The sequence below is a fragment of the Lynx canadensis genome, chromosome X, assembly GCF_007474595.2.
Source record: "Lynx canadensis isolate LIC74 chromosome X, mLynCan4.pri.v2, whole genome shotgun sequence".
NCBI lineage: Eukaryota > Metazoa > Chordata > Mammalia > Carnivora > Felidae > Lynx > Lynx canadensis.
In genome coordinates, this window is record NC_044321.2 from 85,069,076 (window position 1) to 85,096,963 (window position 27,888).

The following is a 27,888-nucleotide window of genomic DNA, read 5'->3' on the forward strand; positions in this document are numbered from 1 at the left end:
TTAATTAAATGAGAAGCACTATGAAATTTGAGATGGAAAGCTTACCAACTTTCAAGTATTATCGGTCACGTAAGTTGAACAAGTAGTAATTACAGAATGTTGGGCTTTTTTTTCTTCTCTCCCAGCCAAATTGTTCATCTGCTTTTGGAGCCATGGGTCCTGGGAATATTGGACCACCAAGAATAGAAGAGCTCAAAGGTAAGTTATTTAACAAAGCATATAGATCACTATAATTGGTATAATCTTTTCTTTGGGAGCAAAATTGTAGGGAGAGTAATATTAACGCTAGGATTTGTCAGAGATGAACTCAAATAATTGTGGAAGTGATGAAGAGCCATTTACATATAAGATGATGTTTTTACTCTACTATTGTAGGTAAGTCATTTTTCTACTAATGGAAATTAATTCGCCTTAAATTATTCACATTCATTTTTTGGCATATTTCCCGAGATGTTAAACCAAGAAAGTCATGTGTGGTTAAATAACTTTTTTATTATTTAGGGTCTAGTTACCAAGTTGCTTAGCTTCTTCACTTTCTACCCTGCTATATCTGCTATATTCTGGCAATTTCACAGGATTCATTAATTCATTCAACAAATATTTATTGAAGGCCTGTTATATGCCAAGCATTATGATCATCTCTGGGACTATGATGAAGATCAAAATAGAAAGGTCTCTGCCCCCATTGAGCTTATAGTCTTTTGGAGAATACAATAAAACAAATAACGACACAATTTGATCTTACACCAAAATACTTATAAATTAAAGTCCATTTATATATGATGGGCTTTAATTATACATTAAATAGGGCAACTGATATAGTTATTTAATATATAATTAAATACATTAAGTATATAATGAAATATATTTATATTTATAATATATATTCATACTTATATAATATATTTAATTATAATACATAATATACAATACATAATTAAATATATTTAATTAAAATATATATTTATAATTAAATAATTATACATATATAAATATAATACCTATAGTTATACATATATAAATATAATACATCATACATAATTAAATATATTTAATTATAATATATTTAATTACATATTAACTGGGTGACTTATATAGTCACAGGTCCAATAAACCAGAATAAATATTTCTGGGGATGTTTTCCCAGCATTTTGGCCTATACATTTTCATATAGTTTAACATTTTACACATCTTCAAAAATATAGAAGGCTCTAATTCTGTCATGATGACAGCTGCCAGAGTTGGATAGGGAAAGGAAAAGAAGTTCCTTCATCAATTTAGCTGATTGTAAAAGATTTCATCGGGAAAAATGTTTAAAATAATGGCTCAAATGAAGTCTGAGAGAATGATTTTAAAATTTCAGTTATTAGACTCTACATACTGAAGAATCTATTTACCTAGTTCAAGAGATGTTGGGGGGCACCTGGGTGATGCCTGGGTGGCTCCGTCGGTCGAACGTCTGACTTGGGCTCAGGTCATGATCTCGTGATTTGTGAGTTGGAGCCCCACGTCGGTCTCTGTGCTGACAGCTCAGAGCCTGGAGCCTGCTTCAGATTCTGTGTCTCCGTCTCTCTCGGCCCATCCCCTGCTTACACTCTATTTATCTCTCTCAAAAATAAATAAATGTTACCAAAAAAAATTTTTTTAAAGAGATGTTGGAAGACTAGTTCAAATTTTAATGTATTTCTATGCTGCCGGTATTTCTGACATAATGTCTAATAACCTCTAAATTCTGAGAACAATGAGTCATTTGTAACATATTTTATATAAATCTGTAATTAGGCTTCACAAAGCCCATGCTAGATAGAGGCAGATAATTTGAAAAGAGTGGCAGTATTGAAAACCTAGTAATCAAGTGCATTTCTGGGGATGCTTAAAAGGAGAACTCGAAATAATGTTCTGCACCTAATGTTGGTCTGCATTTGCTGCCCCAATAGTTGGAACAAATGTAAGCTGAGTTTTTGCATGCCTCGTTTACTTTTAAACATTTAAAGATGACATGTAGAAACCCAGGTACATGCTCAGTCCTACATAAAGGACAAGTGATAGAGATTTTCTTTGAGGCTCCCATCTGCCTGAGGAAAATACTGGATTAAAAAATGACCATTGTATCCACTGTTTTCAATTTATTTAACCAACAGTATTTTTAAAGAATTATGTCATGCTTGCATGGAAAAGGTATCAAAGAACTTCTATATAGTAATACACGATGCAAGATAAGACATTTCTACACAAATCAGATTGATTGTATGTTTGATTTGTTCTTTTACATAAATATTTTACATATGATCCTAGTATTTCTATGTATATCTATGTTCTATATGTTTCATATAAGATGTTACTTCATATATTGAGTATATATGCTATATGCATATACATATGTGCACACACACAGAGACTGGAAAGATATACATCAGAATGCTCTCATTGATTATCTTGGGTGGTTGGATTACAGATTATTTATTTTCCTCTTTTTGCTTATATGTTGTTTCTAAATTTTCTCAATTATTATTATAATTTTACGACATATTGGTTGTGTATTGATTCAAAAACGTCAAGTTTTTACAAATTAAGCTTGTTTTGACCAAAAAACAAGCTAGTGGTAACAAATAGAAAATGTTTGACTTTGACGATCCCAAACTGCGTGTGAAGAATGGGAGCAATTTTGAGGGGGAAAACAGACAACAGCTTCAGCTTTATCTTCCCTTTTTTTCACAGTCATCCCTCAAAACAGTGATGAAAATGTCGAGGATATCTGGAATCCAGAGGAAGTTCCAGAGGGAGCAGAGCACCATGACACGTGGGATGTTAGAGAAATACCAGAGTAAGTCAAATGAAGGCGGGAATGTGTTTGGGGCTGAAGTTCGATGTGTCATCCGATACCATTCTATTTTTGACAGGATTCATAAAGTAACTTCTACCACATGAAAGAGAAGACTGCAGTGACACACAGAAGCCATGTGTAATTGATAATTTTTTTTCCTTGTGGAGCAGAAACAAAGTAAAACATAACACCTCCCTTTAGTTATTATCTAACAAAAAATGAAAAATAGTCATTTCCATTACAAAATTGTATTCAGTGTCAGTAGTATAATGTGGAACTAACACTGGGAAAGAAAAGCCCATTAAATTACAAGCATTCATACAAACTAAATTATTATACCATGTTTATGTGTCAAAGACTTGCGTTTAATTACTCAATATTCAATTTTGGTAAAAGGCTATGTTCTCCCTCCGATTATCTATTATTACCTGGACCTGTTTACTAATTATTTTAGGATTCTGTTTAATATATTTTGCAAGCAGGATTGAAGCCTCACCTTGTAGCTTTTTCATTAGGAACTGTGAATATGAATTGTAAATATGGAATTTAGGATTATTAACATAAAAAGTTCCTTCACTTTGATAAAATAAATCACCCACAATTTCAAGGAACTGAAAGTGTGTTCACATTCATAATTGAAACTAATGGTTAAATACACTAAGCTTTAAATATATGTATTTTTTTTATATTTTAGTTAGTTAACATACAGAGCAATATTGGTTTCAGAAGTAGAATTCAGTGATTCATCACTTACATACAACATCCGGGGCTTTAAAATAAAATCTTGATTGAGTATTTAGAATAGCTTGAAAAACAAAGGCAGTACTTACAAAATTATAATGTACTTTATAAATTCTTGAAGACTTCTATGGTAAGTGATCTGACAACTTTTCTAATTCTGACTATAAAATTGTGTCCAATGTTAGAAAAAAAAAACCTTATGCTTCTATCTTCTACTTCCATTCTGAAAATGGAAACAGTGGGAGACTGCAGATAATTAACTGGAAAAAAGTATCCAACTATTGCATAAACAATGTAAAAAAAAAACCTATAAACCTCATAAAAAAAGATCAAAGGGGATTTTAAAACATTTCTGTGTGCATCTTAAAAACGAAGAGAGTAAATCTCAGGTTATGTTTATACAGTGCCCACACATCCGTATAAAAGGTAAGAAGTAAGCCACTCATTTGTCATACTGTCTAATGAATGTCAAACATCCATATGTGGCAAGTTCCAAATTTGAGTAAATTTTCACTTCTCATCTTGATGTTTGATGTTCTGTAGAAATAACATCCATGAAAGCTTTAAATGAATAAGAACTCCAGTCAGGGTATGAAGAAAATTGCTTTATAAAATTTTTTAATCTTATTTTCCATTTTATGCAAGTACATTTCAAAATGTCCCAATGGGTAAAGAAGAAAATGGGTAAAGAAGTGAGCAAGCAGCTCACAAAAAAGAATCATGAGTGGCCACATGCAAAGTAAGATGGGCCTGAGCTGAGTCACTGGCCTTGGGTAGAAATGTGAGGATCTTTATTTGAGAGAGTCTTAAAGGAATATATGGTATTCAATTAGATATAATGAATGAGAGGAAAGCCTCAGAAATGATGCTGAGGGTACCAACTAGGGTGACCAGGTGAATAGTGAGGCTATTGACTGTGATTGGGAACGAAGGGAGAGGGGAAACACTGAGTTTGGTTTTGGATGTGTGGACTGTAAGTTGCCTTTGGGACATCCAGGCAAACGTAGACAGTTGGAAAATTGCATCTGGAGATGAGGAGAAAGCAGCAGCTAGAGCAAATCCATTTGGTAGTCATGGAGTGTGGATCGATACCCTTCTGTTTTGTTTTAACCTGGCTTCACCTTTGTAAATATAAGGTAAATGTTATAGTTATAGTTATAGTCTATTAAGAAAAAAGTGCCCCATATCAAATAGCTACTTATTGCTAGCCCTGTTCAAACTCAGAGAAATCCCTTTTTCATTCTTGGGGATTCCTATTTGCAAGTGGTCAGAAGTTCAACATAGTCCTTTAGTCTTCCTATCCAGAGATTTACCATTTCTTCATAAGGGTAGAATTAAATGGAAAAGATCATTTGTAAACATTTGCTTACTACATTCCACCTAAAAAGATAGGTTCCATTGTGGCTGGGTGATTCTAGAAACGATCCTGTCCCTAGGGGCCCTAATTTGGGGACAAAGAAAGATTTGTGAATTGTCATGGGTGAGGTGAAATGTCAGGAAAATCTTTCACTGGGCTAAGAACTCTGTAGGCCTAGGGGCACCTGGGTGGCTCAGTTGGTTAAGTGTCCAACTTCAGCTCAGGACATGATCTCGCAGTTCGTGAGTTCAAGCCCCATGACAGGCTCAGTGCTGACAGCTCAGAGTCTGGAGCCTGCTTCGGATTCTGTGTCTCCCTCTCTCTCTGCCCCTCCCCTGCTCATGCTCTCTCTCTCTCTCTCTCTCAAAAATAAATAAGCATTAAAAATTTAAAAAAAAGAACTTTGTAAGCCTAGATTGTAAACACTGCAATGTAGTTGTGCTGACTGCATTACCAGTGTTTCCATTGTAGAATTTTAGAGGCAAAAAAGATTATAGAGGTCATTGAGTTCAAACCTACCCTTCTCCCCACGACTTTGTGACTTGACCAAGGTCACACAGTTAATGACAGAAAAAGTACTAAACCTGGATTTTCTAACTCTACTCTGTGGCTTCAATTTAGCAGAGGAGGATTTTTATCTATCCATCAAACCCTGGGTTATGGGCCTACTATTTTTCTGAGCCATCGTTTTCCAGGAAGAAAAAAAAGAACTTTTTTTTCCCTTCTACTTTTAATCGTCTTAGAAGTTCCCTTAACCCATTTTATTTGTATAGCTCTAAAACAGTTAAGGTTAATTTTTCGAAAATAAGTAGATACAATATAAATCCTGATTTACAGCGTTAGGTATTTTTGACTGTATTTCTAGACTTCTATTTCTTTATGTTCTGCTATATGCCCGAAAAACTGTCAGAACTTTATTTTTTGTAATAGCATGTCCCCGTAGTTTCTAGTTTTTTTGCCCTGTGAGAAAATTGCTCTTTCTTTTGAGTCTCTGTATCATTGACTCCTTTTTTTTTTTTCCAGGTATGAGATTATATTCAAACAGCAGGTGGGAACTGAGGATATGTTCCTAGGATTTTCGAGAAAAGACTCTTCAACAGCATGTTGTGAAGATCTAGTGGTGAGCTTCTCTCCATTTTCCGTATGACCATTATGGCTAAATTGACTGACTGTTTTACACATAATACCATAGGCAAGGCAGTAAACTCTTTAAAAATAATGGTTGCTATATTTTAGGCACTAATGGAATAATGGGATTGATAGTTTGAAATTGGTAAACATGTACAAAATAAACTCCATTTACACATATGGGTAAGATTTACAAATAAACATAGTAGAATCATATGACATAATACACTATTTCTAGCCCTATTGAAACTTCCATTTGGGATGCCTGGGTAGTTTAGTTAATTGAGCATATGACTCTTGTTTAAGGCTTAGGTCATAATCCCAGGGTCATGGGATCAAGCCCCATATCAGGCTCCATGCTGAGCATGGAGCCTACTTAAGATTCTCTCTCTGCCCCTCCCCCCTCTCATGCTCTCTCTCTAAACAAAACAAAACAAAACAAAACAAAACAAAACAAAAACCTACTCATTCCAATTGGACTGAATTTTCTTTCATCCTAGTTCTGTTCAATGAATGCCATCTGATTGGTTATTAACTTATGATGAGTTGATGGCAACCAGAATGAAATCTTCCCTTCCCTGAATCTCTCTTACTTCTTCTAATGACTCAGCTTATAATGGTGAGATTTAAAAAGGGAATTTTTCTTAAATTTTGGATCTGAACTTCTGATTTAAAACTCTAAAAAGATGTATAAAATGTTACTTGACTCCCTTATCCAAATGATTCTATTTCTATGTAATAATAATAACAATACCAATGACATCAATGAGATCACCTTACTTTTGCTTATTTGAGCCTCGTAATGATCTTGTTGAAAAGTCTGGACCTACCTAAGAGTGTGGAATGTAACTCTTTTTGGTAGCATATACTAGTAATTCTGGTCTGGAGAATTTTTTTTCTCTGAGATCAGGGACTATACATATATCTTTCCCCCTCTCTCATAATACTCTACATTATAGAGTACTGAGGTGCCCATTGGAGATGCTTAATATTTTTTCCTTAAGCAAATGATAAATGGTATCTCTCTGTTGCATGAACTTCAGGTTTTCTCTTATTAGCAAAATCTAAGACATTCAATTGAATCAAGTAACATAATGGGAATAGCGAGTTTAAGTACCTCAGGAGATTTTTCACATTCTAATGAGTTAAGGTTTCAAGTGATCTTGAAGTAATTAGCTCCCAGGGTTTTACCAGTAATATCCCAATTCCTCTCTTTTAAATAACTGTAAAATAACATTTTTGATGTCTAGTATTGAGGATTGCTATAAACTCTGGAGGAATTCCAGGCCCTAAGTAAATAACTGTTGTGAGCCTTTCCATTTCTCTCCTGTAAAACGCTACTAGTATTAATAATAAAGGTATCCTGAATGAAGACTCTTGGAACCCAAATTCTACCTCAGAGTACTATACAATTTATGTAAAACTCAACAAGTATAAGCAGAAGAAGACCTGATCTCTTCCTTTAATGAACTTCTAATTGACTGGGGAGACAGCACTAACATAAATGAAATCATCTTATTATTAACAATGAAACTCAATGTTGACAGTTTTAAGTCTACCAGGAGTTTAGAAGGTTTGGCGGAGGCACGGATGGCACTGAATGGAAGCCGCATGAAATATTTGTTGGTGCTATGGCACCTCACCAAATGTATACTGTTCTTTTTCTCTGTCTTTCTTTTCATACATTCAGTCTTTAAACACTTAGTACCATTGCATAACAGGCACTGTTCTAAGTACTAGGGATACAAAGATAAATAAGATACAGTCAATTACCCTCAAGGAATTTATAGTAAAGGGGATGGAAGACTAACAAATCATTGCAATCCAATATGGTAAGTACATATTTAGAGGCATATACCAGGTACATGGTGACATAAAGTGGAAAGAGATCAACACCCGGTGGACAAGATTTTTCCAGTGGACAACATTCCAAGAAGGGCATTCCAAGCAGAGGTAAGGCACATGGGAAGGTATCTAGGCATGAAATAGCCTGGCCTATTTGAGTAAGCTGTGCGTATAAGAATAATAAAGAGTAATTGTGGACAGTGGTGTACTGGTAAGCTGACTCTCAAAAAAGAGGAAAAAAATCCCTGATTTGTAGCTTAAATTTTATCCTATAAGCACGTTAATGGTGATATCCACTATCGTTGCTTAACCCCACTGGTAAGACTTGGACTGAAGAGGTTGTCGACTGCATCTCAAGTATTTCTTCCTCAAATGTATAAGCTTATTATTCCTGTTGATAATATAGCATTTTTCTCAGATCTAAGACATCATCAAATTGTAATCATGCCACTTAATAAAAAAAGGAGCAATAAGTATACTACCACGTTAAATGTACACATTGGTTGTGTGATGCATCCCAGTATCAGAAACACTAAAATGTGGGGGGAATTACACCTTAGAATTGGCCAAATTTCTTATTCGGGGGCTGGACCTGGTCTCTATATAACAATCCAAACCAGAGACTTCAAAAAGAAGACCTCTGTTTAAGCTGAAGAGGATAGTAACACAAACAATCTGTTTAAGTACAAGAAGGAATTTGGGATCTAAAAATTCAGGCGGACCTGGGATTTATACCTGGGATGCAGGGCTAGTTCAATATCCACAAAGCAATTAACATGATTCATCACATCAATAAAAGAAAGGACAAGAACCATATGATCCTCTCAATAGATGCAGAGAAAGCATTTGACAAAATACAGCATCCTTTCTGGATAAAAACCCTCAAGAAAGTAGGGATAGAAGGATCATACCTTGAGATGATAAAAGCCATATATGAGCAACCCAACACTAATATCATCCTCAGTGGGGAAAAACTGAGAGCTTTCCCCCTAAGGTCAGGAACAAGACAGGGATGTCCACTCTCGCCACTGTTATTCAACACAGTATTGGAAGTCTTAGCCTCTGCAATCGGACAACACAAAGAAATAAAATGCATCCAAATTGGCCAGGAGGAGGTCAAACTTTTACTCTTCACAGAGGACATGATACTCTATATGGAAAACCCAAAAGATTCAACCAAAAAACTGCTGGAACTGATGCATGAATTCAGCAAAGTTGCAGGATATAAAATCAATGCACAGAAATCGATTGCATTTCTGTACACCAACAATGAAGCAACAGAAAGAGAAATCAAGGAATCGATCCCATTTACCATTGCACCAAAAACCATAAAATACCTAGGAATAAATCTAACCAAAGAGGTGAAAAATCTGTACACTGAAAACTATAGAAAGCTGATGAAAGAAATTGAAGAAGACACAAAGAAATAGGAAAAGATTCCATGCTCCTGGATAGGAAGAACAAATATAGTTAAAATGTCGATACTACCTAAAGCAATCTACATATTCAATGCGATCCCTATCAAAGTAACACCAGCATTCTTCACAGAGCTAGACCAAATAATCCTAAAATTTTTATGGAACCAGAAAAGAACCCAAATAGCCAAAGCAATCTTGAAAAAGAAAACCAAAGCAGGAGGCATCACAATCCCAGACTTCAAGCTATACTACAAAGCTGTAATCATCAAGACAGTATGGTACTGGCACAAGAACAGATACTCAGATCAATGGAATAGAATAGAGAACCCAGAAATGGACCCACAAACGTATGGCCAACTAATCTTGACAAAGCAGGAAAGAATATCCACTGGAATAAAGACAGTCTCTTCAGCAAGTGGTGCTGGGAAAACTGGACAGCGACATGCAGAAGAATGAACCTGGACCACTTTCTTACACCATACAGAAAAATAAACTCAAAATGGATGAAAGACCTCAATGTAAGACAGGAAGCCATCAAAATCCTCGAGGAGAAAGCAGGCAAAAACCTCTTTGATCTTGCCCGCAGCAATTTCTTACTGAACACGTCTCCAGAGGCAAGGGAAACAAAAGCAAAAATGAACTACTAGGACCTCATCAAAATAAAAAGCTTCTGCACAGCGAAGGAAACAATCAGCAACCTAAAAGGCTACCAACAGAATGGGAGAAGATATTTGTAAATGACATATCAGATAAAGGGTTAGTATCCAAAATCTACAAAGAACTTATCAAACTCAACACCCAAAAAACAAATAATCCAGTGAAGAAATGGGCAAAAGACATGAATAGACACTTCTCCAAAGAAGACATCCAGATGGCCAACCGACACATGAAAAAATGCTCAACATCACTGATCATCAGGGAAATACAAATCAAAACCGCAATGAGATACACCTTACACCTGTCAGAATGGCTAATATTAACAACTCAGGCAACAACAGATGTTGGCGAGGATGTGGAGAAAGAGGATCTCTTTTGCATTGTTGGTGGGAATGAAAGCTGGTGCAGCCACTCTGGAAAACAGTATGGAGGTTGCTCAAAAAACTAAAAATAGAACTACCCTACGACCCAGCAATTGCACTACTAGGCATTTATCCAAGGGATACAGGTGTGCTGTTTCGAAGGGACACATGCACCCCCATGTTTATAGCAGCACTATCAACAGTAGCCAAAGTATGGAAAGAGCTCAAATGTCCATCGATGGATGAATGGATAAAGAAGATGTGGTATACACACACACACACACACACACACACACACACACACACACAATGGAGTATTACTCGGCAATCAAAAAGAATGAAATCTTGCCATTTGCAACTACGTGGATGGAACTGGAGGATATTATGCTAAGTGAAATTAGTCAGAGAAAGACAAAAATCATATGACTTCACTCATATGAGGACTTTAAGAGACAAAACAGATGAACATAAGGGAAGGGAAACAAAAATAATATAAAAACAGGGAGGGGGGACAAAACAAAAGAGACTCATAAATATGGAGAAGAAACTGAGGGTTGCTGGAGGGGTTGTGGGGGGGGATGGGCTAAATGGGTAAGGGGTACTAAGGAATCTACTGAAATCATTGCTTCACTATATACTAACTAATTTGGATGTAAATTTTAAAAAATAAAAAATAAAGTTTAATAAAAAAATTCACGAGGACCACCCCTTCCTTTACCCTCTCCAGCCTCCAAATAAGAAAATAAGATTTATGAGTCTTAAAGCAATTGTCCTAAACAAAATTCTCAGTTAGGAATATGCATGTCTTCAGCAAACCTTTCATTCTTTCCTTCTAACCCCAAGCCAAGGAGCTCCATTATCCAAATCATGCCTGCTGCTCCACTCCCCGAGTTCATAGCTACCAAGCTTCTTTGCCTTAATCTATATTTAGGCATTTAATGTTTTAAGTAAAAATTGTATGTATTTAAGGCGAAGTGTACAACATGATGATATGATACACGTATACATAGTGAAATTACTGTAGTCAAGCTAATTAACATATCCTGTCCTCACCCACTTAGCATTGTGTGTGTATGCATTATGTGTGTGTATGTGTGTGTGTTTGTGTGTGTGTGCATGTGTGTGGTTGAGAGTACCTGAAATCTACTCTCTTAGCAGATACCCAGTATTCAATACGGTATTAGTAATTATAGTCATCACGCTGTACATTAATTTTACAGCTACATCTAGGTTTGCAGGGTTTTTTTTTTTTTTTTTTTTAGCTGCCAACCATTTACTTCAAACAAAATTCCATGAGAAAACCCAACATATAAAACACATAAAAGTACCCCTGCCTTGGTTAAAAGGGTACTGTCACCATGAGACAGCTCCTAGGAGAAAAACTGGGCCTCTTTGGAACATGGTTTAAAAGGTGCTTATCTAGGCTTTTCTCCTTGTAGTACAGTTGAGAAAATAAGGTCAAGCTTGCAAGGTATGAAATACTCATATAAATTAATGGAAGAATAATAAGAGAGCCAGAAGGCTTTTTCCTCCTTGGTAACACTATGTTTTTCTTTAAGCCTCATGAGTATAATGCCTCTGTCTTGTTCTATTTTACTTTTTTATTTTTAATTTTCTCTTTTGTTCTCTATACTTTCCATCCGTTCCCACAAGCATCCCACTATCAGGGGTTTGATATATATCCTTGAATATGTATTTACCATTGTTTGCTATGTGTTTTTTTTTTAATGTTTACTTATTTGTTTTGAGAGAAAGATAGAGAGCGAGCCGGGGAGAGGCAGAGAGAGAGAAGGAGACAGAATCCCAAGCAGCTTCCGCGCTGTCACTGCAGAGCCTGATGCAGGGCTCGGACCCACGAACCATGAGATCATGACCCGAGCTGAGATCAAGAGTCCGATGCTTAACTGAGCCACCCAGGCACCCCGCTATATTTTTTAATTTAACAAATACTTATTGAACACTTGCCATAGGCCAGATACTCAGTATATAGTGTTGACAAAATAGATAAGTTTCTCCTTTTAACGAGCTTACTGTCAAGACATCAAGTAGTCCATAAGCAGCAGCAGACTTCCATAGATCCATCCAATAAGGAAACAGTGAGCCCCAATGCATATAGTTGATTATTTACACAGGCAGCATAAGCAAGATCAGTATAGTGTCATCTCCCTTTGCCCCACAGGACAACATCAAACTAAAGTGGCCAGATGACAGGTGACACAGGCAGTAGGACACTCTGTTGCTAAAGGGCAAACTCTAGACTGTAGCTGAACTATTTTATAGCCTGCATCTATAGCCAAGAGAAGGGAGACAGAAAGCCCTTTCTGCCTTATGGGAACCAGGGAGTAGGGTGAGAAACGGCCTCCCACAAGATAAGGAGCCTCCCACAAGGTAGAAAGACAGATAGGAAACAGATGTGAGGCAACTCTTCACAAGACTGTCTACCTTCCCACGTTCCAAGAGGATCACAGGATGTCCTGCCAAGACTTGGGGCAGGCTGTAGTGGAATCTTGCATATGTGGCCTATGGGGATAGTGCAAGGTCACTGGGGTGCCATGGCAGAGCCATCTCCCTACATTCACAGTCTACAAATAAACGTTTTTATCCAGATTGTTTTCACTTAACATGAAATAATAATAATAATAATAATAATAATAATAATAATAGCAAAGCAATTTGTATAATGCTTACTATGTGTTAGGCATTTCTCTGTAAACTTTGCATATAGCAAATCATTAATCCCCGCATTGACCCTATGAAATAGGTGCTCTTATTTTCATTTTACAGATGAGGTTGCTGAAGCACAAAGAAGTTAAGTGGCTTGCTTAAGGTCACACACTTAGAATCTGGTAGAACTATGATTTGAACCCAAACAATTTGAATTTGATAGAAGTGTGTATAAAGTGATATGGGTGCAAAGAAGTAGTCCAAGCAGACTTCACAATACAGGTGGCATTTTGCCTGGACATTTGTTTTTTTGTTTTTGTTTTCTTTTGTTTTGTTTTGTTTTTAGCGATAAGAATTTATTTATGTATTTATTTATTTTTAATGTATGAAATTTATTATCAAATTGGTTTCCATACAACACCCAGTGCTCATCCCAAAAGATGCCCTCTTCAATACTCATCACCCACCCTCCCCTCCCTCCCACCCCCCATCAACCCTCAGTTTGTTCTCAGTTTTTAACAGTCTCTTATGCTTTGGCTGTCTCCCACTCTAACCTCTTTTTTTTTTTTCCTTCCCCTCCCCCATGGGTTTCTGTTAAGTTTCTCAGGATCCACATAAGAGTGAAAACATATGGTATCTGTCTTTCTCTGTATGGCTTATTTCACTTAGCATCACACTCTCCAGTTCCATCCACGTTGCTACAAAGGGCCATATTTTGTTCTTTCTCATTGCCACGTAGTACTCCATTGTGTATATAAACCACAATTTCTTTATCCATTCATCAGTTGATGGACATTTAGGCTCTTTCCATCATTTGGCTATTGTTGAGAGTGCTGCTATGAACATTGGGGTACAAGTGCCCCTATGCATCAGTACTCCTGTATCCCTTGGGTAAATTCCTAGCAGTGCTACTTCTGGGTCATAGGGTAGGTCTATTTTTAATTTTTTGAGGAACCTCCACACCGTTTTCCAGAGTGGCTGTACCAGTTTGGATTCCCACCAACAGTGCAAGAGGGTTCCCGTTTCTCCACATCCTCTCCAGCATCTATAGTCTCCTGATTTGTTCATTTTGGCCACTCTGACTGACCTGAGGTGGTATCTGAGTGTGGTTTTGATTTGTATTTCCCTGATGAGGAGCGACGCTGAACATCTTTTCATGGGCCTGTTGGCCATCTGGATGTCTTCTTTAGAGAAGTGTCTATTCATGTTTTCTGCCCATTTCTTCACTGGATTATTTGTTTTTCGGGTGTGGAGTTTGGTGAGCTCTTTATAGATTTTGGATACTAGCCCTTTGTCTAATATGTCATTTGCAAATATGTTTTCCCATTCCGTTGGTTGCCTTTTAGTTTTGTTGGTTGTTTCCTTTGCTGTGCAGAAGCTTTTTATCTTCATGAGGTCCCAATGGTTCATTTTTGCTTTTAATTCCCTTGCCTTTGGGGATGCGTCAAGTAAGAAATTGCTGCGGCTGAGGTCAGAGAGGTCTTTTCCTCCTTTCTCCTCTAGGGTTTTGATGGTTTCCTGTCTCACATTCAGGTCCTTTATCCATTTTGAGTTTATTTTTGTGAATGGTGTAAGAAAGTGGTCTAGTTTCATTCTTCTGCATGTTGCTGTCCAGTTCTCCCAGCACCATTTGTTAAAGACACTGTCTTTTTTCCATTGGATATTCTTTCCTGCTTTGTCAAAGATTAGTTGGCCATACTTTTGTGGGTCTAGTTCTGGGGTTTCTATTCTATTCCATTGGTCTCTGTGTCTGTTTTTGTGCCAATACCATGCTGTCTTGATGATGACAGCTTTGTAGTAGAGGCTAAAGTGTGGGATTGTGATGCCTCCTGCTTTGGTCTTCTTCTTCAAAATTCCTTTGGCTATTCGGGGCCTTTTGTGGTTCTATATGAATTTTAGGATTGCTTGTTCTAGGTTGGAGAAGAATGCTGGTGCAATTTTAATTGGGACTGCATTGAATGTAGATAGCTTTGGGTAGTATTGACATTTTAACAATATTTATTCTTCCAATCCATGAGCACAGAATGTTTTTGCATTTCTTTGTATCTTCTTCAATTTCCTTCATAAGCTTTCTATAGTTTTCAGCATATGGATCTTTTACATCTTCGGTTAGGTTTATTCCTAGGTATTTTATGCTTCTTGGTGCAATTGTGAATGGGATCAGTTTCTTTATTTGTCTTTCTGTTGCTTCATTGTTAGTGTATAAGAATGCAACTGATTTCTGTACATTGATTTTGTATCCTGCAACTTTGCTGAATTCATGTATCAGTTCTAGCAGACTTTTGGTGGAGTCTATCGGATTTTCCATGTATAATATCATGCCATCTGCAAAAAGTGAAAGCTTGACGTCATCTTTGCCAATTTTGATGTCTTGATTTCCTTTTGTTGTCTGATTGATGATGCTAGCACTTCCAACACTATGTTAAACAACAGCGGTGAGAATGGACATCCCTGTCGTGTTCCTGATCTCAGGGGGAAAGGTCTCAGTTTTTCCCCATTGAGGACGATATTAGCTGTGGGCTTTTCATAAATGGCTTTTACGATGTTTAAGTATGTTCCTTCTATCCCGACTTTCTCGAGGGTTTTTATTAAGGAACGATGCTGAATTTTGTCAAATGCTTTTTCTGCATCGATTGACAGGATCATATGGTTCTTATCTTTTCTTTTATTAATGTGATGTATCACATTGATTGATTTGCGAATGTTGAACCAGCCCTGCATCCCAGGGATGAATCCCACTTGATCATGGTGAATAATTCTTTTTATAAGCTGTTGAATTCGATTTGCTAGTATCTTATTGAGAATTTTTGCATCCATATTCATTAGGGATATTGGCCTGTAGTTCTCTTTTTTTACTGGGTGTCTGTCTGGTTTAGGAATCAAAATAATACTGGCTTCATAGAATGAGTCTGGAAGTTTTCCTTCCCTTTCTATTTTTTGGAATAGATTGAGAAGGATAGGTATTATCTCTGCTTTAAATGTCTGGTAGAATTCCCCTGGGAAGCCATCTGGTCCTGGACTCTTATTTGTTGGGAGATTTTTGATGACTGATTCAATTTTTTCGCTGGTTATGGGTCTGTTCAAGCTTTCTATTTCCTCCAGTTTGAGTTTTGGAAGTGTGTGGGTGTTTAGGAATTTGTCCATTTCTTCCAGGTTGTCCAATTTGTTGGCATATAATTTTTCATAGTATTCCCTGATAATTGCTTATATTTCTGAAGGATTGGTTGTAATAATTCCATTTTAATTCATGATTTTATCTATTTGGGTCATCTCCCTTTTCTTTTTGAGAAGCCTGGCTAGAGGTTTATCAATTTTGTTTATTTTTTCAAAAAACCAACTCTTGGTTTAATTGATCTGCTCTACAGTTTTTTTAGATTTTATAGTGTTTATTTCTGCTCTGATCTTTATTATTTCTCTGCTTCTGCTGGATGCCTGGACATTTGAAGTCCATAATAGTTTGTCAGGGTGGAAAAGCTCTCCGAGAAGAGTAAGCAGCAGCATGAGCAAAGGCATAGTGCTATGAAAGCATATGATGTGTTTTGAGAGCATTTGTGATGTTCTTGGAACCCCAGAATGCACTGGCATGGAGTAATACAAGATAAAACAGAATAAGCAGCTTGGAGCTAGTTGGAAAAGCCCTTGAAGGTCATACCATGTGCTTTGGACTGATTGCGTCCCCCTGAAGTTCATATTTTGAAGCTCTAACCCCCACTGTAATGGTATTTGGAGATGGAACCTTTGAGAGGTAATTAGGTTTAGATAAGGTCACAAGGGTGGGGCTGGCATGATGATATTAGTGCGTTTATACAAAGATACCAGAGAGCTTGCTCTGCTTGGTTTCTTTCTGGGCCATGTGAGCACCCTGTGAGAAGGCAGCTTTCTGCAAGTAGAGAAAAGAGCTCTCACCGGAAACCAACCATACTCGCACATCTGGCATGCTCAGAATTCCAGTCTGTAGTATTGTGTTATGGCAGCCCCAACAGACTAAGACACCGTGAATTGTGAACTTTTGTGGGCATTAGAGTTACTAAACATCTTAAAGAAGGTGAGTTAAACAATTAGATGTGGCATTTCATAACAACTCTAGTGGCAGATTATCGAGAATTTGGCAGAGATGATGGTAGGAGATGAGTGCGAGTTAGGGAGATTGGTGTTAGGAAAACCAATTGATAGACAATATCACTAATTCAGGTGAGAGAGGTAGGCCCCTGGCGGGTGGCAGTAGGGATAGAGAGCAAGGTAGATATTTAAGAAGTAGTATTGATAAGATTTATTTTTTTAATGTAATTTATTGTCAAGTTAGCTAACATACAGTGTCTACAGCATGCTCTTGGCTTCAAAAGTAGATTCCCATGATTCATTGCCTACATACAACACCCAGTGCTCATACCAACAAGTGCCCTCCTCAATATCCATCACCCATTTTCCCCTCTCTTCTGCTACCCCATCAAACCTCAGTTTGTTCTCTGCATTTAAGAGTCCTTTATGGTTTGCCTCCCTCTGTGTTTGAAACTATATTTCCCCTTCCCTTCCCCCATGGTCTTCTGTTAAGTTTCTAGAATTCCACATATGGAAAGTTGTCAAATGGGATATGTAAGGGAGAAATAGGAGTCAAGAGTTCTAGTTTGGGTGACTGGGTAAATGGTGATGACATGAATCAAGATAGGGGAATGTAAAGTGGTTTGTCTCTGGATGGTAGTCTTAGAGATGGTTTTTATTTCTTTTTGTTCATCTGAATTTTACACTTTATTTACAATTACCATTTATTACTTCTGGAATAAGAGTAAACAGCTTTGTTTTTGGTATGGGGATCAGGAATGCAATGCAAAAGAAAGAAGACAAAGTTCTAAGAGAAATATATTAAGTTTGGGTTATATTCAGTTTGAACTGCCTATAAGAAATCTTGCTGGAAGTGTCCAAGGCTGTTAGAAATATAAATCCATGTGAAACTCAAAGACAGGGACTGGAGATGTTGATTTTCAGAATTGGTGTTCTCTGAGGGGTTAGAATATACTACCACAGAGTACTGGCTTTGCATTGGGCTTGGAATAAAGGATAACTGATCTTAAGTAGCACATGTATGCTTGGAGAGGGGGAGGTATTGAGAGGGACACTAGGAAACTTGCAGAAATGGGACTGAGGACAGAATACATAGCCCTTGGGATGGGGTCAACATTCAGAGACAGAGTTCAAACAGAGGCACTGGAAATTCTCACTCCAGTTCCAAGCCAGGTATCAAAAACCAAGAGGAATCAGATCAATGAAGTGACGTTGACTCTGGGTCATGGCTTTAGAGATAAAAACAATGTTGATGAGAGAAGCCAAACATGTGTAATAGAAACAATGTGGCAAAGAATAGGGAACAGCCTACCCTTGAGAAATAGGGCTCACTGAAGTACCTGACCTCTTGGATGTCAGTTGGGGGCCATGGAAAAAGAAACTTCAGGTGTCAAAGGTATGTAGGAAGATAGCCTGTCTTCCCCCAGAGGACTACTCGTGGTAAGAAGGGGTATGCGTGCAGTGGGGAAGTAGGTCAGTGGATTCCCATTTTCACCCATGTGTGTTGAACAGCAGATTATCTCTAAAAGCCAAAAGTAAATGGGGCTAGAGTTATTGATATTCTGCCAAATGACCCATTGTTTGTTCTAGAGGATGGGAAAAGCAGCCTGCACATAGCTTGATACTCTTTTTGAGCAATGGATATATAATATTTTGGCTCTTCTGCTTTAATGCATCCATACTGATAAGGGGACATTCTGATGTGACCTATGAAACAAGCCATTTAGTCTGTTTCTTTTTCATTATCACCTCCTTCACAGGGATATGAGCCTTACTCCATCTCCAAGTCTCACTGAGAATGAGGTGAGAGTCAGGGATGGGATAGGAATCAGTCACTATCTGGCAGACACAACCAGGAGTCACATGTTTATCACACGTATTCATCTCAGAAAGCGCTACCAATCATTCTGAGCAATGTGTCTGCCTATCTTCTGAGAATCCACTTGTTTCCTAAATGGTCTATTTCTCAAATCCTGATTTTGCTCTTAAGGTTAAAACAGTCATACTTATTTACTTCTAATGAATACATAGATTTGGCTACATGATAATTGAATGGATTCTCTTTTCCATATAAATTCTAGAGGACGGACACATTTTTTGGCAGGCTTTCTGATTATGCTAACCTTATTGGATTGGTTGCAAATTAGACTGTGTTTCAGGGAGACAGATATTTGAGCTGTAATACAATTCCTTATTATCAGCTCTAGGCAGCACAGTAAACCTTCAATTAAATTCTAATAGTAATATAATATACATATATTTATAGTTAATATTCTAGCATTCTTTCATAATGATGGTAGGGGGTGGATACCTCCTTAAAAGTTGATCTAATTGTATATATTTAATGTATTTCTGATTGTGAAAGTTAGATGTATTTAAATTTTTAAATACATTTAATACATAATACATAATGAGAGAGTTAGATGCAGAATGCACATGGGGTGAGAAGAGAGAGAGATGGGGAAGAATTTGAGATGGGCTTAAGGTCAGGTATGAAGTAAGAGTGAAAGATGTCTTATACATATTACTTAGTTAAAAAATCAGTAATTTTACATTCTGATGATGCCATTTTGAGGCGGTTTCATCAAAATGTCTGAATCACATGTCTGGAATCCTTGAACCAGAACTGGCAGAAACTTCTGAATCCATGCAAGCAGATTGACAGACTGACCCTTGGAAAATGTCAATTTTGAGGGATGGATAAGGGAAGAGAACACCTGGGTTTTAAATGCTCTTGTGTATGTACCCAGGAGTGGAATTACTGGGTCCTGTGGGAATTGAGATGCGACATTTTTAAGTAAAATCTTACCAAACCAATAAATAGTCCCATTTTGTGTGTGCGTGTGTGTGGAGGTGGAGGTGGGTGTGGGGTACGTAGGGATCATTTTGTTATTTCTCTTGTTGTATTAACGACTTTTATGGACTCCTACACTTCTCTAGGAAATGCGGAATAGGAGTTTATACCAGGATACTACAAATGGCATCACCAACCCACACCCAACATGAAAATTAACCACTTTTTATTCAAAGTGCCCACTGATATAAAGTCCGTTGAAAGTCCCCAACCTTAGCAGGTGCACAAGTATGCACCTTCAGACAATGAAAGTTACAGGCAAGGAACCTTAGTTCAATTACAGATGGTTACCCTTGGGCTGCTCATTAAACTTCTCTGTATCTCACTATCTCCATCTATAAAATGGGGGTAATCCTGCATCTCAAGATTGTAATGAGGAAAGGGCCTAGCCATGCACACATAGCTGGAACTTAATAAATATTAGCTCTCATTTCCCCATACTTCCCTACCCTCTTCAAATTAACTGTTCTTCAAGACAAAAGTATTTTTCTTCTCATTTTCTCTTTCAGGTTAAAATTAAACTGCCGAAAACAAACCCTTCTGAAATTCAAATTGATATCCAGGAAATGATCCTTGACCTTCGCACTCCTAATAAGTGAGTAAAACTTAGAACTAGAATAATGTGTTAAAATATTAATGAATCTATAATCAATATTCTTAAAGTGTACATTGTTATTTTTCATCACTCCCAAAGTTTGACAAAAAGTGAAAAAGTGAGTTATTCATTCAGATGTTTGATCTACATAATATAAATATGTATGTATATATATTTTTTGAAACACCTAAAACACCTAGTTTTTTTTTGCTTTGCACTCGTACATTTGAAGTAGATTGCTACCACTAAAATACAGCCTTTGACATTCAGATACGGTTTACTTATCTGTGAGGAAAAATAACTAGAGATGAAAATCTCTTAAGTTGTAAGTCTCGCTTGTGGCTTTTTGTACAGAGATGCCATAAGAGAAGCAATATCTTTAAACTTTCTGGTTACCATGGGACTCTAAGGTTCAATTTGACTGTATCCATCTAAAAATTAACAGAAAAGTCTTGTCATCAATTCCTTAAAGCAAAAATTCTAACAAATTGGGGTGCCTGGGTGGCCTAGTTGGCTGGATGTCTGGCTCAGGTCATGATCTCACAGCTAGTGAGTTCGAGCCCCACATCGGGCTCTGTGCTGACAGCTCAGAGCCTGGAGCCTGCTTAGGATTCTGTGTCTCCCTTTCCCTCTGCCCCTCTCCAGCTTATACTCTGTCTCTCTCTCTCTCAAAAATAAATAAACATTAAAAAAAAATTTAAAAATTCTAACAAATTTATCACTAGCTTCTCAAGTAGTATAGATACATTTAAAAAGAATACAGGTAATAATGGCATAATATAATTAAACATTTTGATATTTTAAAAATAGTCTTCTTATTACACAGGTTCAAATTATGTTTCCAAAATGCAACACATACAGTAAGATTCTGATACAAGTGTTTATCTGAAACCTGGACAAATCAGTCCCGTCTCTCAAAAACAAGTCCATAAAGAGGAAATCAATGGAACCGGTGTGTGATAGATAAAATATCTAAATATCTCCTTGCTTGTTTCACTTTTCATCTGAATGTATGCTAGTGAGCACACTTTGGTTGACTGCAGTGGCTCTTTCTCTGTTATTCATGAGCGTTTCAAACTGGGTGTGGTAAGCAGTCAGCTGCTGGCACATTTTCTTTCTTCCATTATCAGTATCAATAATCTTCCCCTGGCCTGACGTGAGGTTCAAACCCATGAACCACAAAATAATGACCTGAGCTGAAACCAAGAGTTGGATGATTAACCGACTGAGCCACCCAGGGCCCCTCCTGAAGTGGATCACCTAAGGAGAAGCGAGCTAAGCCTGCCCCCCTGCCGCCGTGCACCTTGCCTACCCACCCCAGCTAATACGCCAGATCCCCAGCATCACAAGCCTGGCAGTGTGCAAGTAGCCCAGACGGGCCACGCCACCCCACAGTGAATCCCGCCCCTAGGAGAGGGGAAGAGAAGGCACACACCAGTCTGACTGTGGCCCCAGTGGTGGGCTGGGGGCAGACATCAGGACTGACTGCGGCCCCGCCCACCAACTCCAGTTATACACCACAGCACAGGGGAAGTGCCCTGCAGGTCCTCACCACACCAGGGACTATCCAAAATGACCAAGCGGAAGAATTCCCCTCAGAAGAATCTCCAGGAAATAACAACAGCTAATGAGCTGATCAAAAAGGATTTAAATAATATAACAGAAAGTGAATTTAGAATAATAGTCATAAAATTAATCGCTGGGCTTGAAAACAGTATACAGGACAGCAGAGAATCTCTTGCTACAGAGATCAAGGGACTAAGGAACAGTCACGAGGAGCTGAAAAATGCTTTAAATGAAATGCAAAACAAAATGGAAACCACCATGGCTCGGATGGAAGAGGCAGAGGAGAGAATAGGTGAACTAGAAGATAAAGTTATGGAAAAAGAGGAAGCTGAGAAAAAGAGAGATAAAAAAATCCAGGAGTATGAGGGGAAAATTAGAGAACTAAGTGATACACTAAAAAGAAATAATATACGCATAATTGGTATCCCAGAGGAGGAAGAGAGAGGGAAAGGTGCTGAAGGGGTACTTGAAGAAATCATAGCTGAGAACTTCCCTGAACTGGGGAAGGAAAAAGGCATTGAAATCCAAGAGGCACAGAGAACTCCCTTCAGACGTAACTTGAATCGATCTTCTGCACGACATATCATAGTGAAACTGGCAAAATACAAGGATAAAGAGAAAATTCTGAAAGCAGCAAGGGGTAAACGTGCCCTCACATATAAAGGGAGACCTATAAGACTCGTGACTGATCTCTCTTTTGAAACTTGGCAGGCCAGAAAGAATTGGCATGAGATTTTCAGTGTGCTAGACAGAAAAAATATGCAGCCGAGAATCCTTTATCCAGCAAGTCTGTCATTTAGAATAGAAGGAGAGATAAAGGTCTTCCCAAACAAACAAAAACTGAAGGAATTTGTCACCACTAAACCAGCCCTACAAGAGATCCTAAGGGGGACCCTGTGAGACAAAGTACCAGAGTCATCACTACAAGCATAAAACATACAGACATCACAATGACTCTAAACCCGTATCTTTCTATAATAACACTGAATGTAAATGGATTAAATGCGCCAACCAAAAGACATAGGGTATCAGAATGGATAAAAAAACAAGACCCATCTATTTGCTGTCTACAAGAGACTCATTTTAGACCTGAGGACACCTTTAGATTGAGAGTGAGGGGATGGAGAACTATTTATCATGCTACTGGAAGCCAAAAGAAAGCTGGAGTAGCCATACTTATATCAGACAAACTAGACTTTCAATTAAAGGCTGTAACAAGAGATGAAGAAGGACATTATATAATAGTTACAGGGTCTATCCATCAGGAAGAGCTAACAATTATAAATGTCTATGCGCCGAATACCGGAGCCCCCAAATATATAAAACAATTACTCATAAACAGAAGCAACCTTATTGATAAGAATGTGGTAATTGCAGGGGACTTTAACACCCCACTTACAGAAATGGATAGATCATCTAGACACACGGTCAATAAAGAAACAAGGGCCCTGAATGAGACATTGGATCAGATGGACTTGACAGATATATTTAGAACTCTGTATCCCAAAGCAACAGAATATACTTTCTTCTCGAGTGCACATGGAACATTCTCCAAGATAGATCATATACTGGGTCAGAAAACAGCCCTTCATAAGTTTACAAGAACTGAAATTATACCATGCATACTTTCAGACCACAATGCTATGAAGCTTGAAATCAACCACAGGAAAAAGTCTGGAAAACCTCCAAAACCATGGAGGTTAAAGAACACCCTACTAACGAATGAGTGGGTCAACCAGGCAATTAGAGAAGAAATTAAACAGTATATGGAAACAAACGAAAATGAAAATACAACAATCCAAACGCTTTGGGACGCAGGGAAGGCAGTCCTGAGAGGAAAATACATTGCAATCCAGGCCTATCTCAAGAAACAAGAAAAATCCCAAATACAAAATCTAACAGCACACCTAAAGGAAATAGAAGCAGAACAGCAAAGGCAGCCTAAACCCAGCAGAAGAAGAGAAATAATAAAGATCAGAGCAGAAATAAACAATATAGAATCTAAAAAAACTGTAGAGCAGATCAATTAAACCAAGAGTTGGTTTTTTGAAAAAATAAACAAAATTGACAAACCTCTAGCCAGGCTTCTCAAAAAGAAAAGGGAAATGACCCAAATAGATAAAATCATGAATGAAAATGGAATTATTACAACCAATCCCTCAGAGATACAAACAATTATCAGGGAATACTATGAAAAATTATATGCCAACAAATTGGACAACCTGGAAGAAATGGACAAATTCCTGAACACCCACACTCTTCCAAAACTCAATCAGGAGGAAATAGAAAGCTTGAACAGACCCATAACCAGCGAAGAAATGGAATCGGTTATCAAAAATCTCCCAACAAATAAGAGTCCAGGACCAGATGGCTTCCCAGGGGAGTTCTACCAGACGTTTAAAGCAGAGATAATACCTATCCTTCTCAAGCTATTCCAAGAAATAGAAAGGGAAGGAAAACTTCCAGACTCATTCTAGGAAGCCAGTATTACTTTGATTCCTAAACCAGACAGAGACCCAGTAAGAAAAGAGAACTACAGGCCAATATCCCTGATGAATATGGATGCAAAAATTCTCAATAAGATACTAGCAAATCGAATTCAACAGCATATAAAAAGAATTATTCACCATGATCAAGTGGGATTCATTCCTGGGATGCAGGGCTGGTTCAACATTTGCAAATCAATCAACGTGATACATCACATTAACAAAAAAAAAAGAGAAGAACCATATGATCCTGTCAATCGATGCAGAAAAGGCCTTTGACAAAATCCAGCACCCTTTCTTAATAAAAACCCTCGAGAAAGTCGGGATAGAAGGAACATACTTAAACATCATACAAGCCATTTATGAAAAGCCCACAGCTAACATCATCCTCAACGGGGAAAAACTGAGAGCTTTTTCCCTGAGATCAGGAACACGACAGGGATGCCCGCTCTCACCGCTGTTGTTTAACATAGTGCTGGAAGTTCTAGCATCAGCAATCAGACAACAAAAGGAAATCAAAGGCATCCAAATTGGCAAAGATGAAGTCAAGCTTTCGCTTTTTGCAGATGACATGATATTATACATGGAAAATCCGATAGACTCCACCAAAAGTCTGCTAGAACTGATACATGAATTCAGCAAAGTCGCAGGATACAAAATCAATGTACAGAAATCAGTTGCATTCTTATACACTAACAATGAAGCAACAGAAAGACAAATAAAGAAACTGATCCCATTCACAATTGCACCAAGAAGCATAAAATACCTAGGAATAAATCTAACCAAAGATGTAAAGGATCTGTATGCTGAAAACTATAGAAAGCTTATGAAGGTAATTGAAGAAGATTTAAAGAAATGGAAAGACATTCCCTGCTCATGGATTGGAAAAATAAATATTGTCAAAATGTCAATACTACCCAAAGCTATCTACACATTCAATGCAATCCCAATCAAAATTGCACCAGCATTCTTCTCGAAACTAGAACAAGCAATCCTAAAATTCATATGGAATCACAAAAGGCCCCGAATAGCCAAAGGAATTTTGAAGAAGAAGACCAAAGCAGGAGGCATCACAATCCCAGACTTTAGCCTCTACTACAAAGCTGTCATCATCAAGACAGCATGGTATTGGCACAAAAACAGACACAGAGACCAATGGAATAGAATAGAAACCCCAGAACTAGACCCACAAACGTATGGCCAACTCATCTTTGACAAAGCAGGAAAGAACATCCAATGGAAAAAAGACAGTCTCTTTAACAAATGGTGCTGGGAGAACTGGACAGCAACATGCAGAAGGTTGAAATTAGACCACTTTCTCACACCATTTACAAAAATAAGCTCAAAATGGATAAAGGACCTAAATGTGAGACAGGAAACCATCAAAACCTTAGAGGAGAAAGCAGGAAAAGACCTCTCTGACCTTAGCCGTAGCAATCTCTTACTCGACACATCCCCAAAGGCAAGGGAATTAAAAGCAAAAGTGAATTACTGGGACCTTATGAAGATAAAAAGCTTCTGCACAGCAAAGGAAACAACCAACAAAACTAAAAGGCAACCAACGGAATGGGAAAAGATATTTGCAAATGACATATCGGACAAAGGGCTAGTATCTAAAATCTATAAAGAGCTCACAAACTCCACACCCGGAAAACAAATAACCCAGTGAAGAAGTGGGCAGAAAACATGAATAGACACTTCTCTAAAGAAGACATCCAGATGGCCAACAGGCCCATGAAAAGATGTTCAGCGTCGCTCTTTATCAGGGAAATACAAATCAAAACCACACTCAGGTATCACCTCACGCCAGTCAGAGTGGCCAAAATGAACAAATCAGGAGACTATAGATGCTGGAGAGGATGTGGAGAAACGGGAACCCTCTTGCACTGTTGGTGGGGATGCAAATTGGTGCAGCCGCTCTGGAAAGCAGTGTGGGGGTTCCTCAGAAAATTAAAAATAGACCTACCCTAGACCCAGCAATAGCACTGCTAGGAATTTACCCAAGGGATACAGGAGTACTGATGCATAGGGGCACTTGTACTCCGATGTTCATAGCAGCACTCTCAACAATAGCCAAATTATGGAAAGAGCCTAAATGTCCATCAACTGATGAATGGATAAAGAAATTGTGGTTTATATACACAATGGAATACTACGTGGCAATGAGAAAAAATGAAATATGGCCTTTTGTAGCAACGTGGATGGAACTGGAGAGTGTAATGCTAAGTGAAATAAGCCATACAGAGAAAGACAGATACCATATGGTTTCACTGTTATGTGGATCCTGAGAAACTTAACAGGAACCCATGGGGGAGGGGAAGGAAAAAAAAAGAGGTTAGAGTGGGAGACAGCCAAAGCATAAGAGACTGTTAAAAACTGAGAACAAACTGAGGGTTGATGGGGGGTGGGAGGGAGGGGAGGGTGGGTGATGGGTATTGAGGAGGGCACCTTTTGGGATGAGCACTGGGTGTTGTATGGAAACCAATTTGTCAATAAATTTCATATATATATATATATAAAAGAAATATTAAAAAAAATAAAAAAAATAAAAAAAATAATCTTCCCCTGTTGATCTTAGGGTTTCAAAAATTAAAAAGTAGATCCCTCATACAAAAGACTTCTATGTATAAACGACCCAATGTACATACATAGCTTAACCTTGATTTCTATGGTAGATGCATTCAACCCAAAATGATCTACCCATGGATATATATCAAGTACTTTCTCATTACTTATGTAATTTCAAAACTATATTCTCACAAAAATTGTCTCCTGTTATAAAAATTTCATCCACTATTCCTATGATTTACTTCGAGGAGCAGTGTAATTTTTTCATTCTTATTATATATGCTTTTATTCTTCCACACAACCTCTGCAAGGAAAGTTGCTTAAATTAACAGTCAATCTTCCGTGATATTGGTGCGCTTGTTAAAAACACATACATATCTACACACCATGGAGTTAATTTCCATTCTCCTAGCAGTTCTCCATCAATCTTCAGGCAGCTGCTATGCTCCCACTCCAGATATCTATCAGAACCCACCAAATGAAAGACTCACACAGAGATACTTGTCCATGTAGAATGTGGACTACACTAGAATTTTGGGATCATAATGTTCTTATATATTAAATAGTGCAGAGAGGTGCTGTCTCTTAAGAAAAAAATCATTAATTATGATAGAAGACTGAAGATAGGCTGTTATCGTTTTTGTCATTTTTCCTTAACACTTGCACATTCTTTGGAGCCACGCTATTATCTGAAATTGTGTTATTGGAAATGTGACTTGTTTTTGAGGTTATTGGTATTCACATATACTTTCTTTAGTTTCTAA

At 37.7% G+C, this 27,888-nt stretch overlaps 1 protein-coding gene across 1 annotated transcript in view; it reads left to right on the forward strand.

Annotated features, from left to right (window-relative positions):
* The window catches only part of DNAAF6 (dynein axonemal assembly factor 6), a 41,262-nt gene that overhangs the window by 9,015 nt on the left and 4,359 nt on the right, over window positions 1–27,888 (forward strand). The window contains exons 3-6 of the mRNA XM_030306033.1: window positions 126–198; window positions 2,719–2,824; window positions 5,946–6,042; window positions 20,419–20,504. Coding sequence (XP_030161893.1) covers window positions 126–198; window positions 2,719–2,824; window positions 5,946–6,042; window positions 20,419–20,504 — 362 coding nt within the window. The remainder of the gene's footprint in view (window positions 1–125; window positions 199–2,718; window positions 2,825–5,945; window positions 6,043–20,418; window positions 20,505–27,888) is intronic.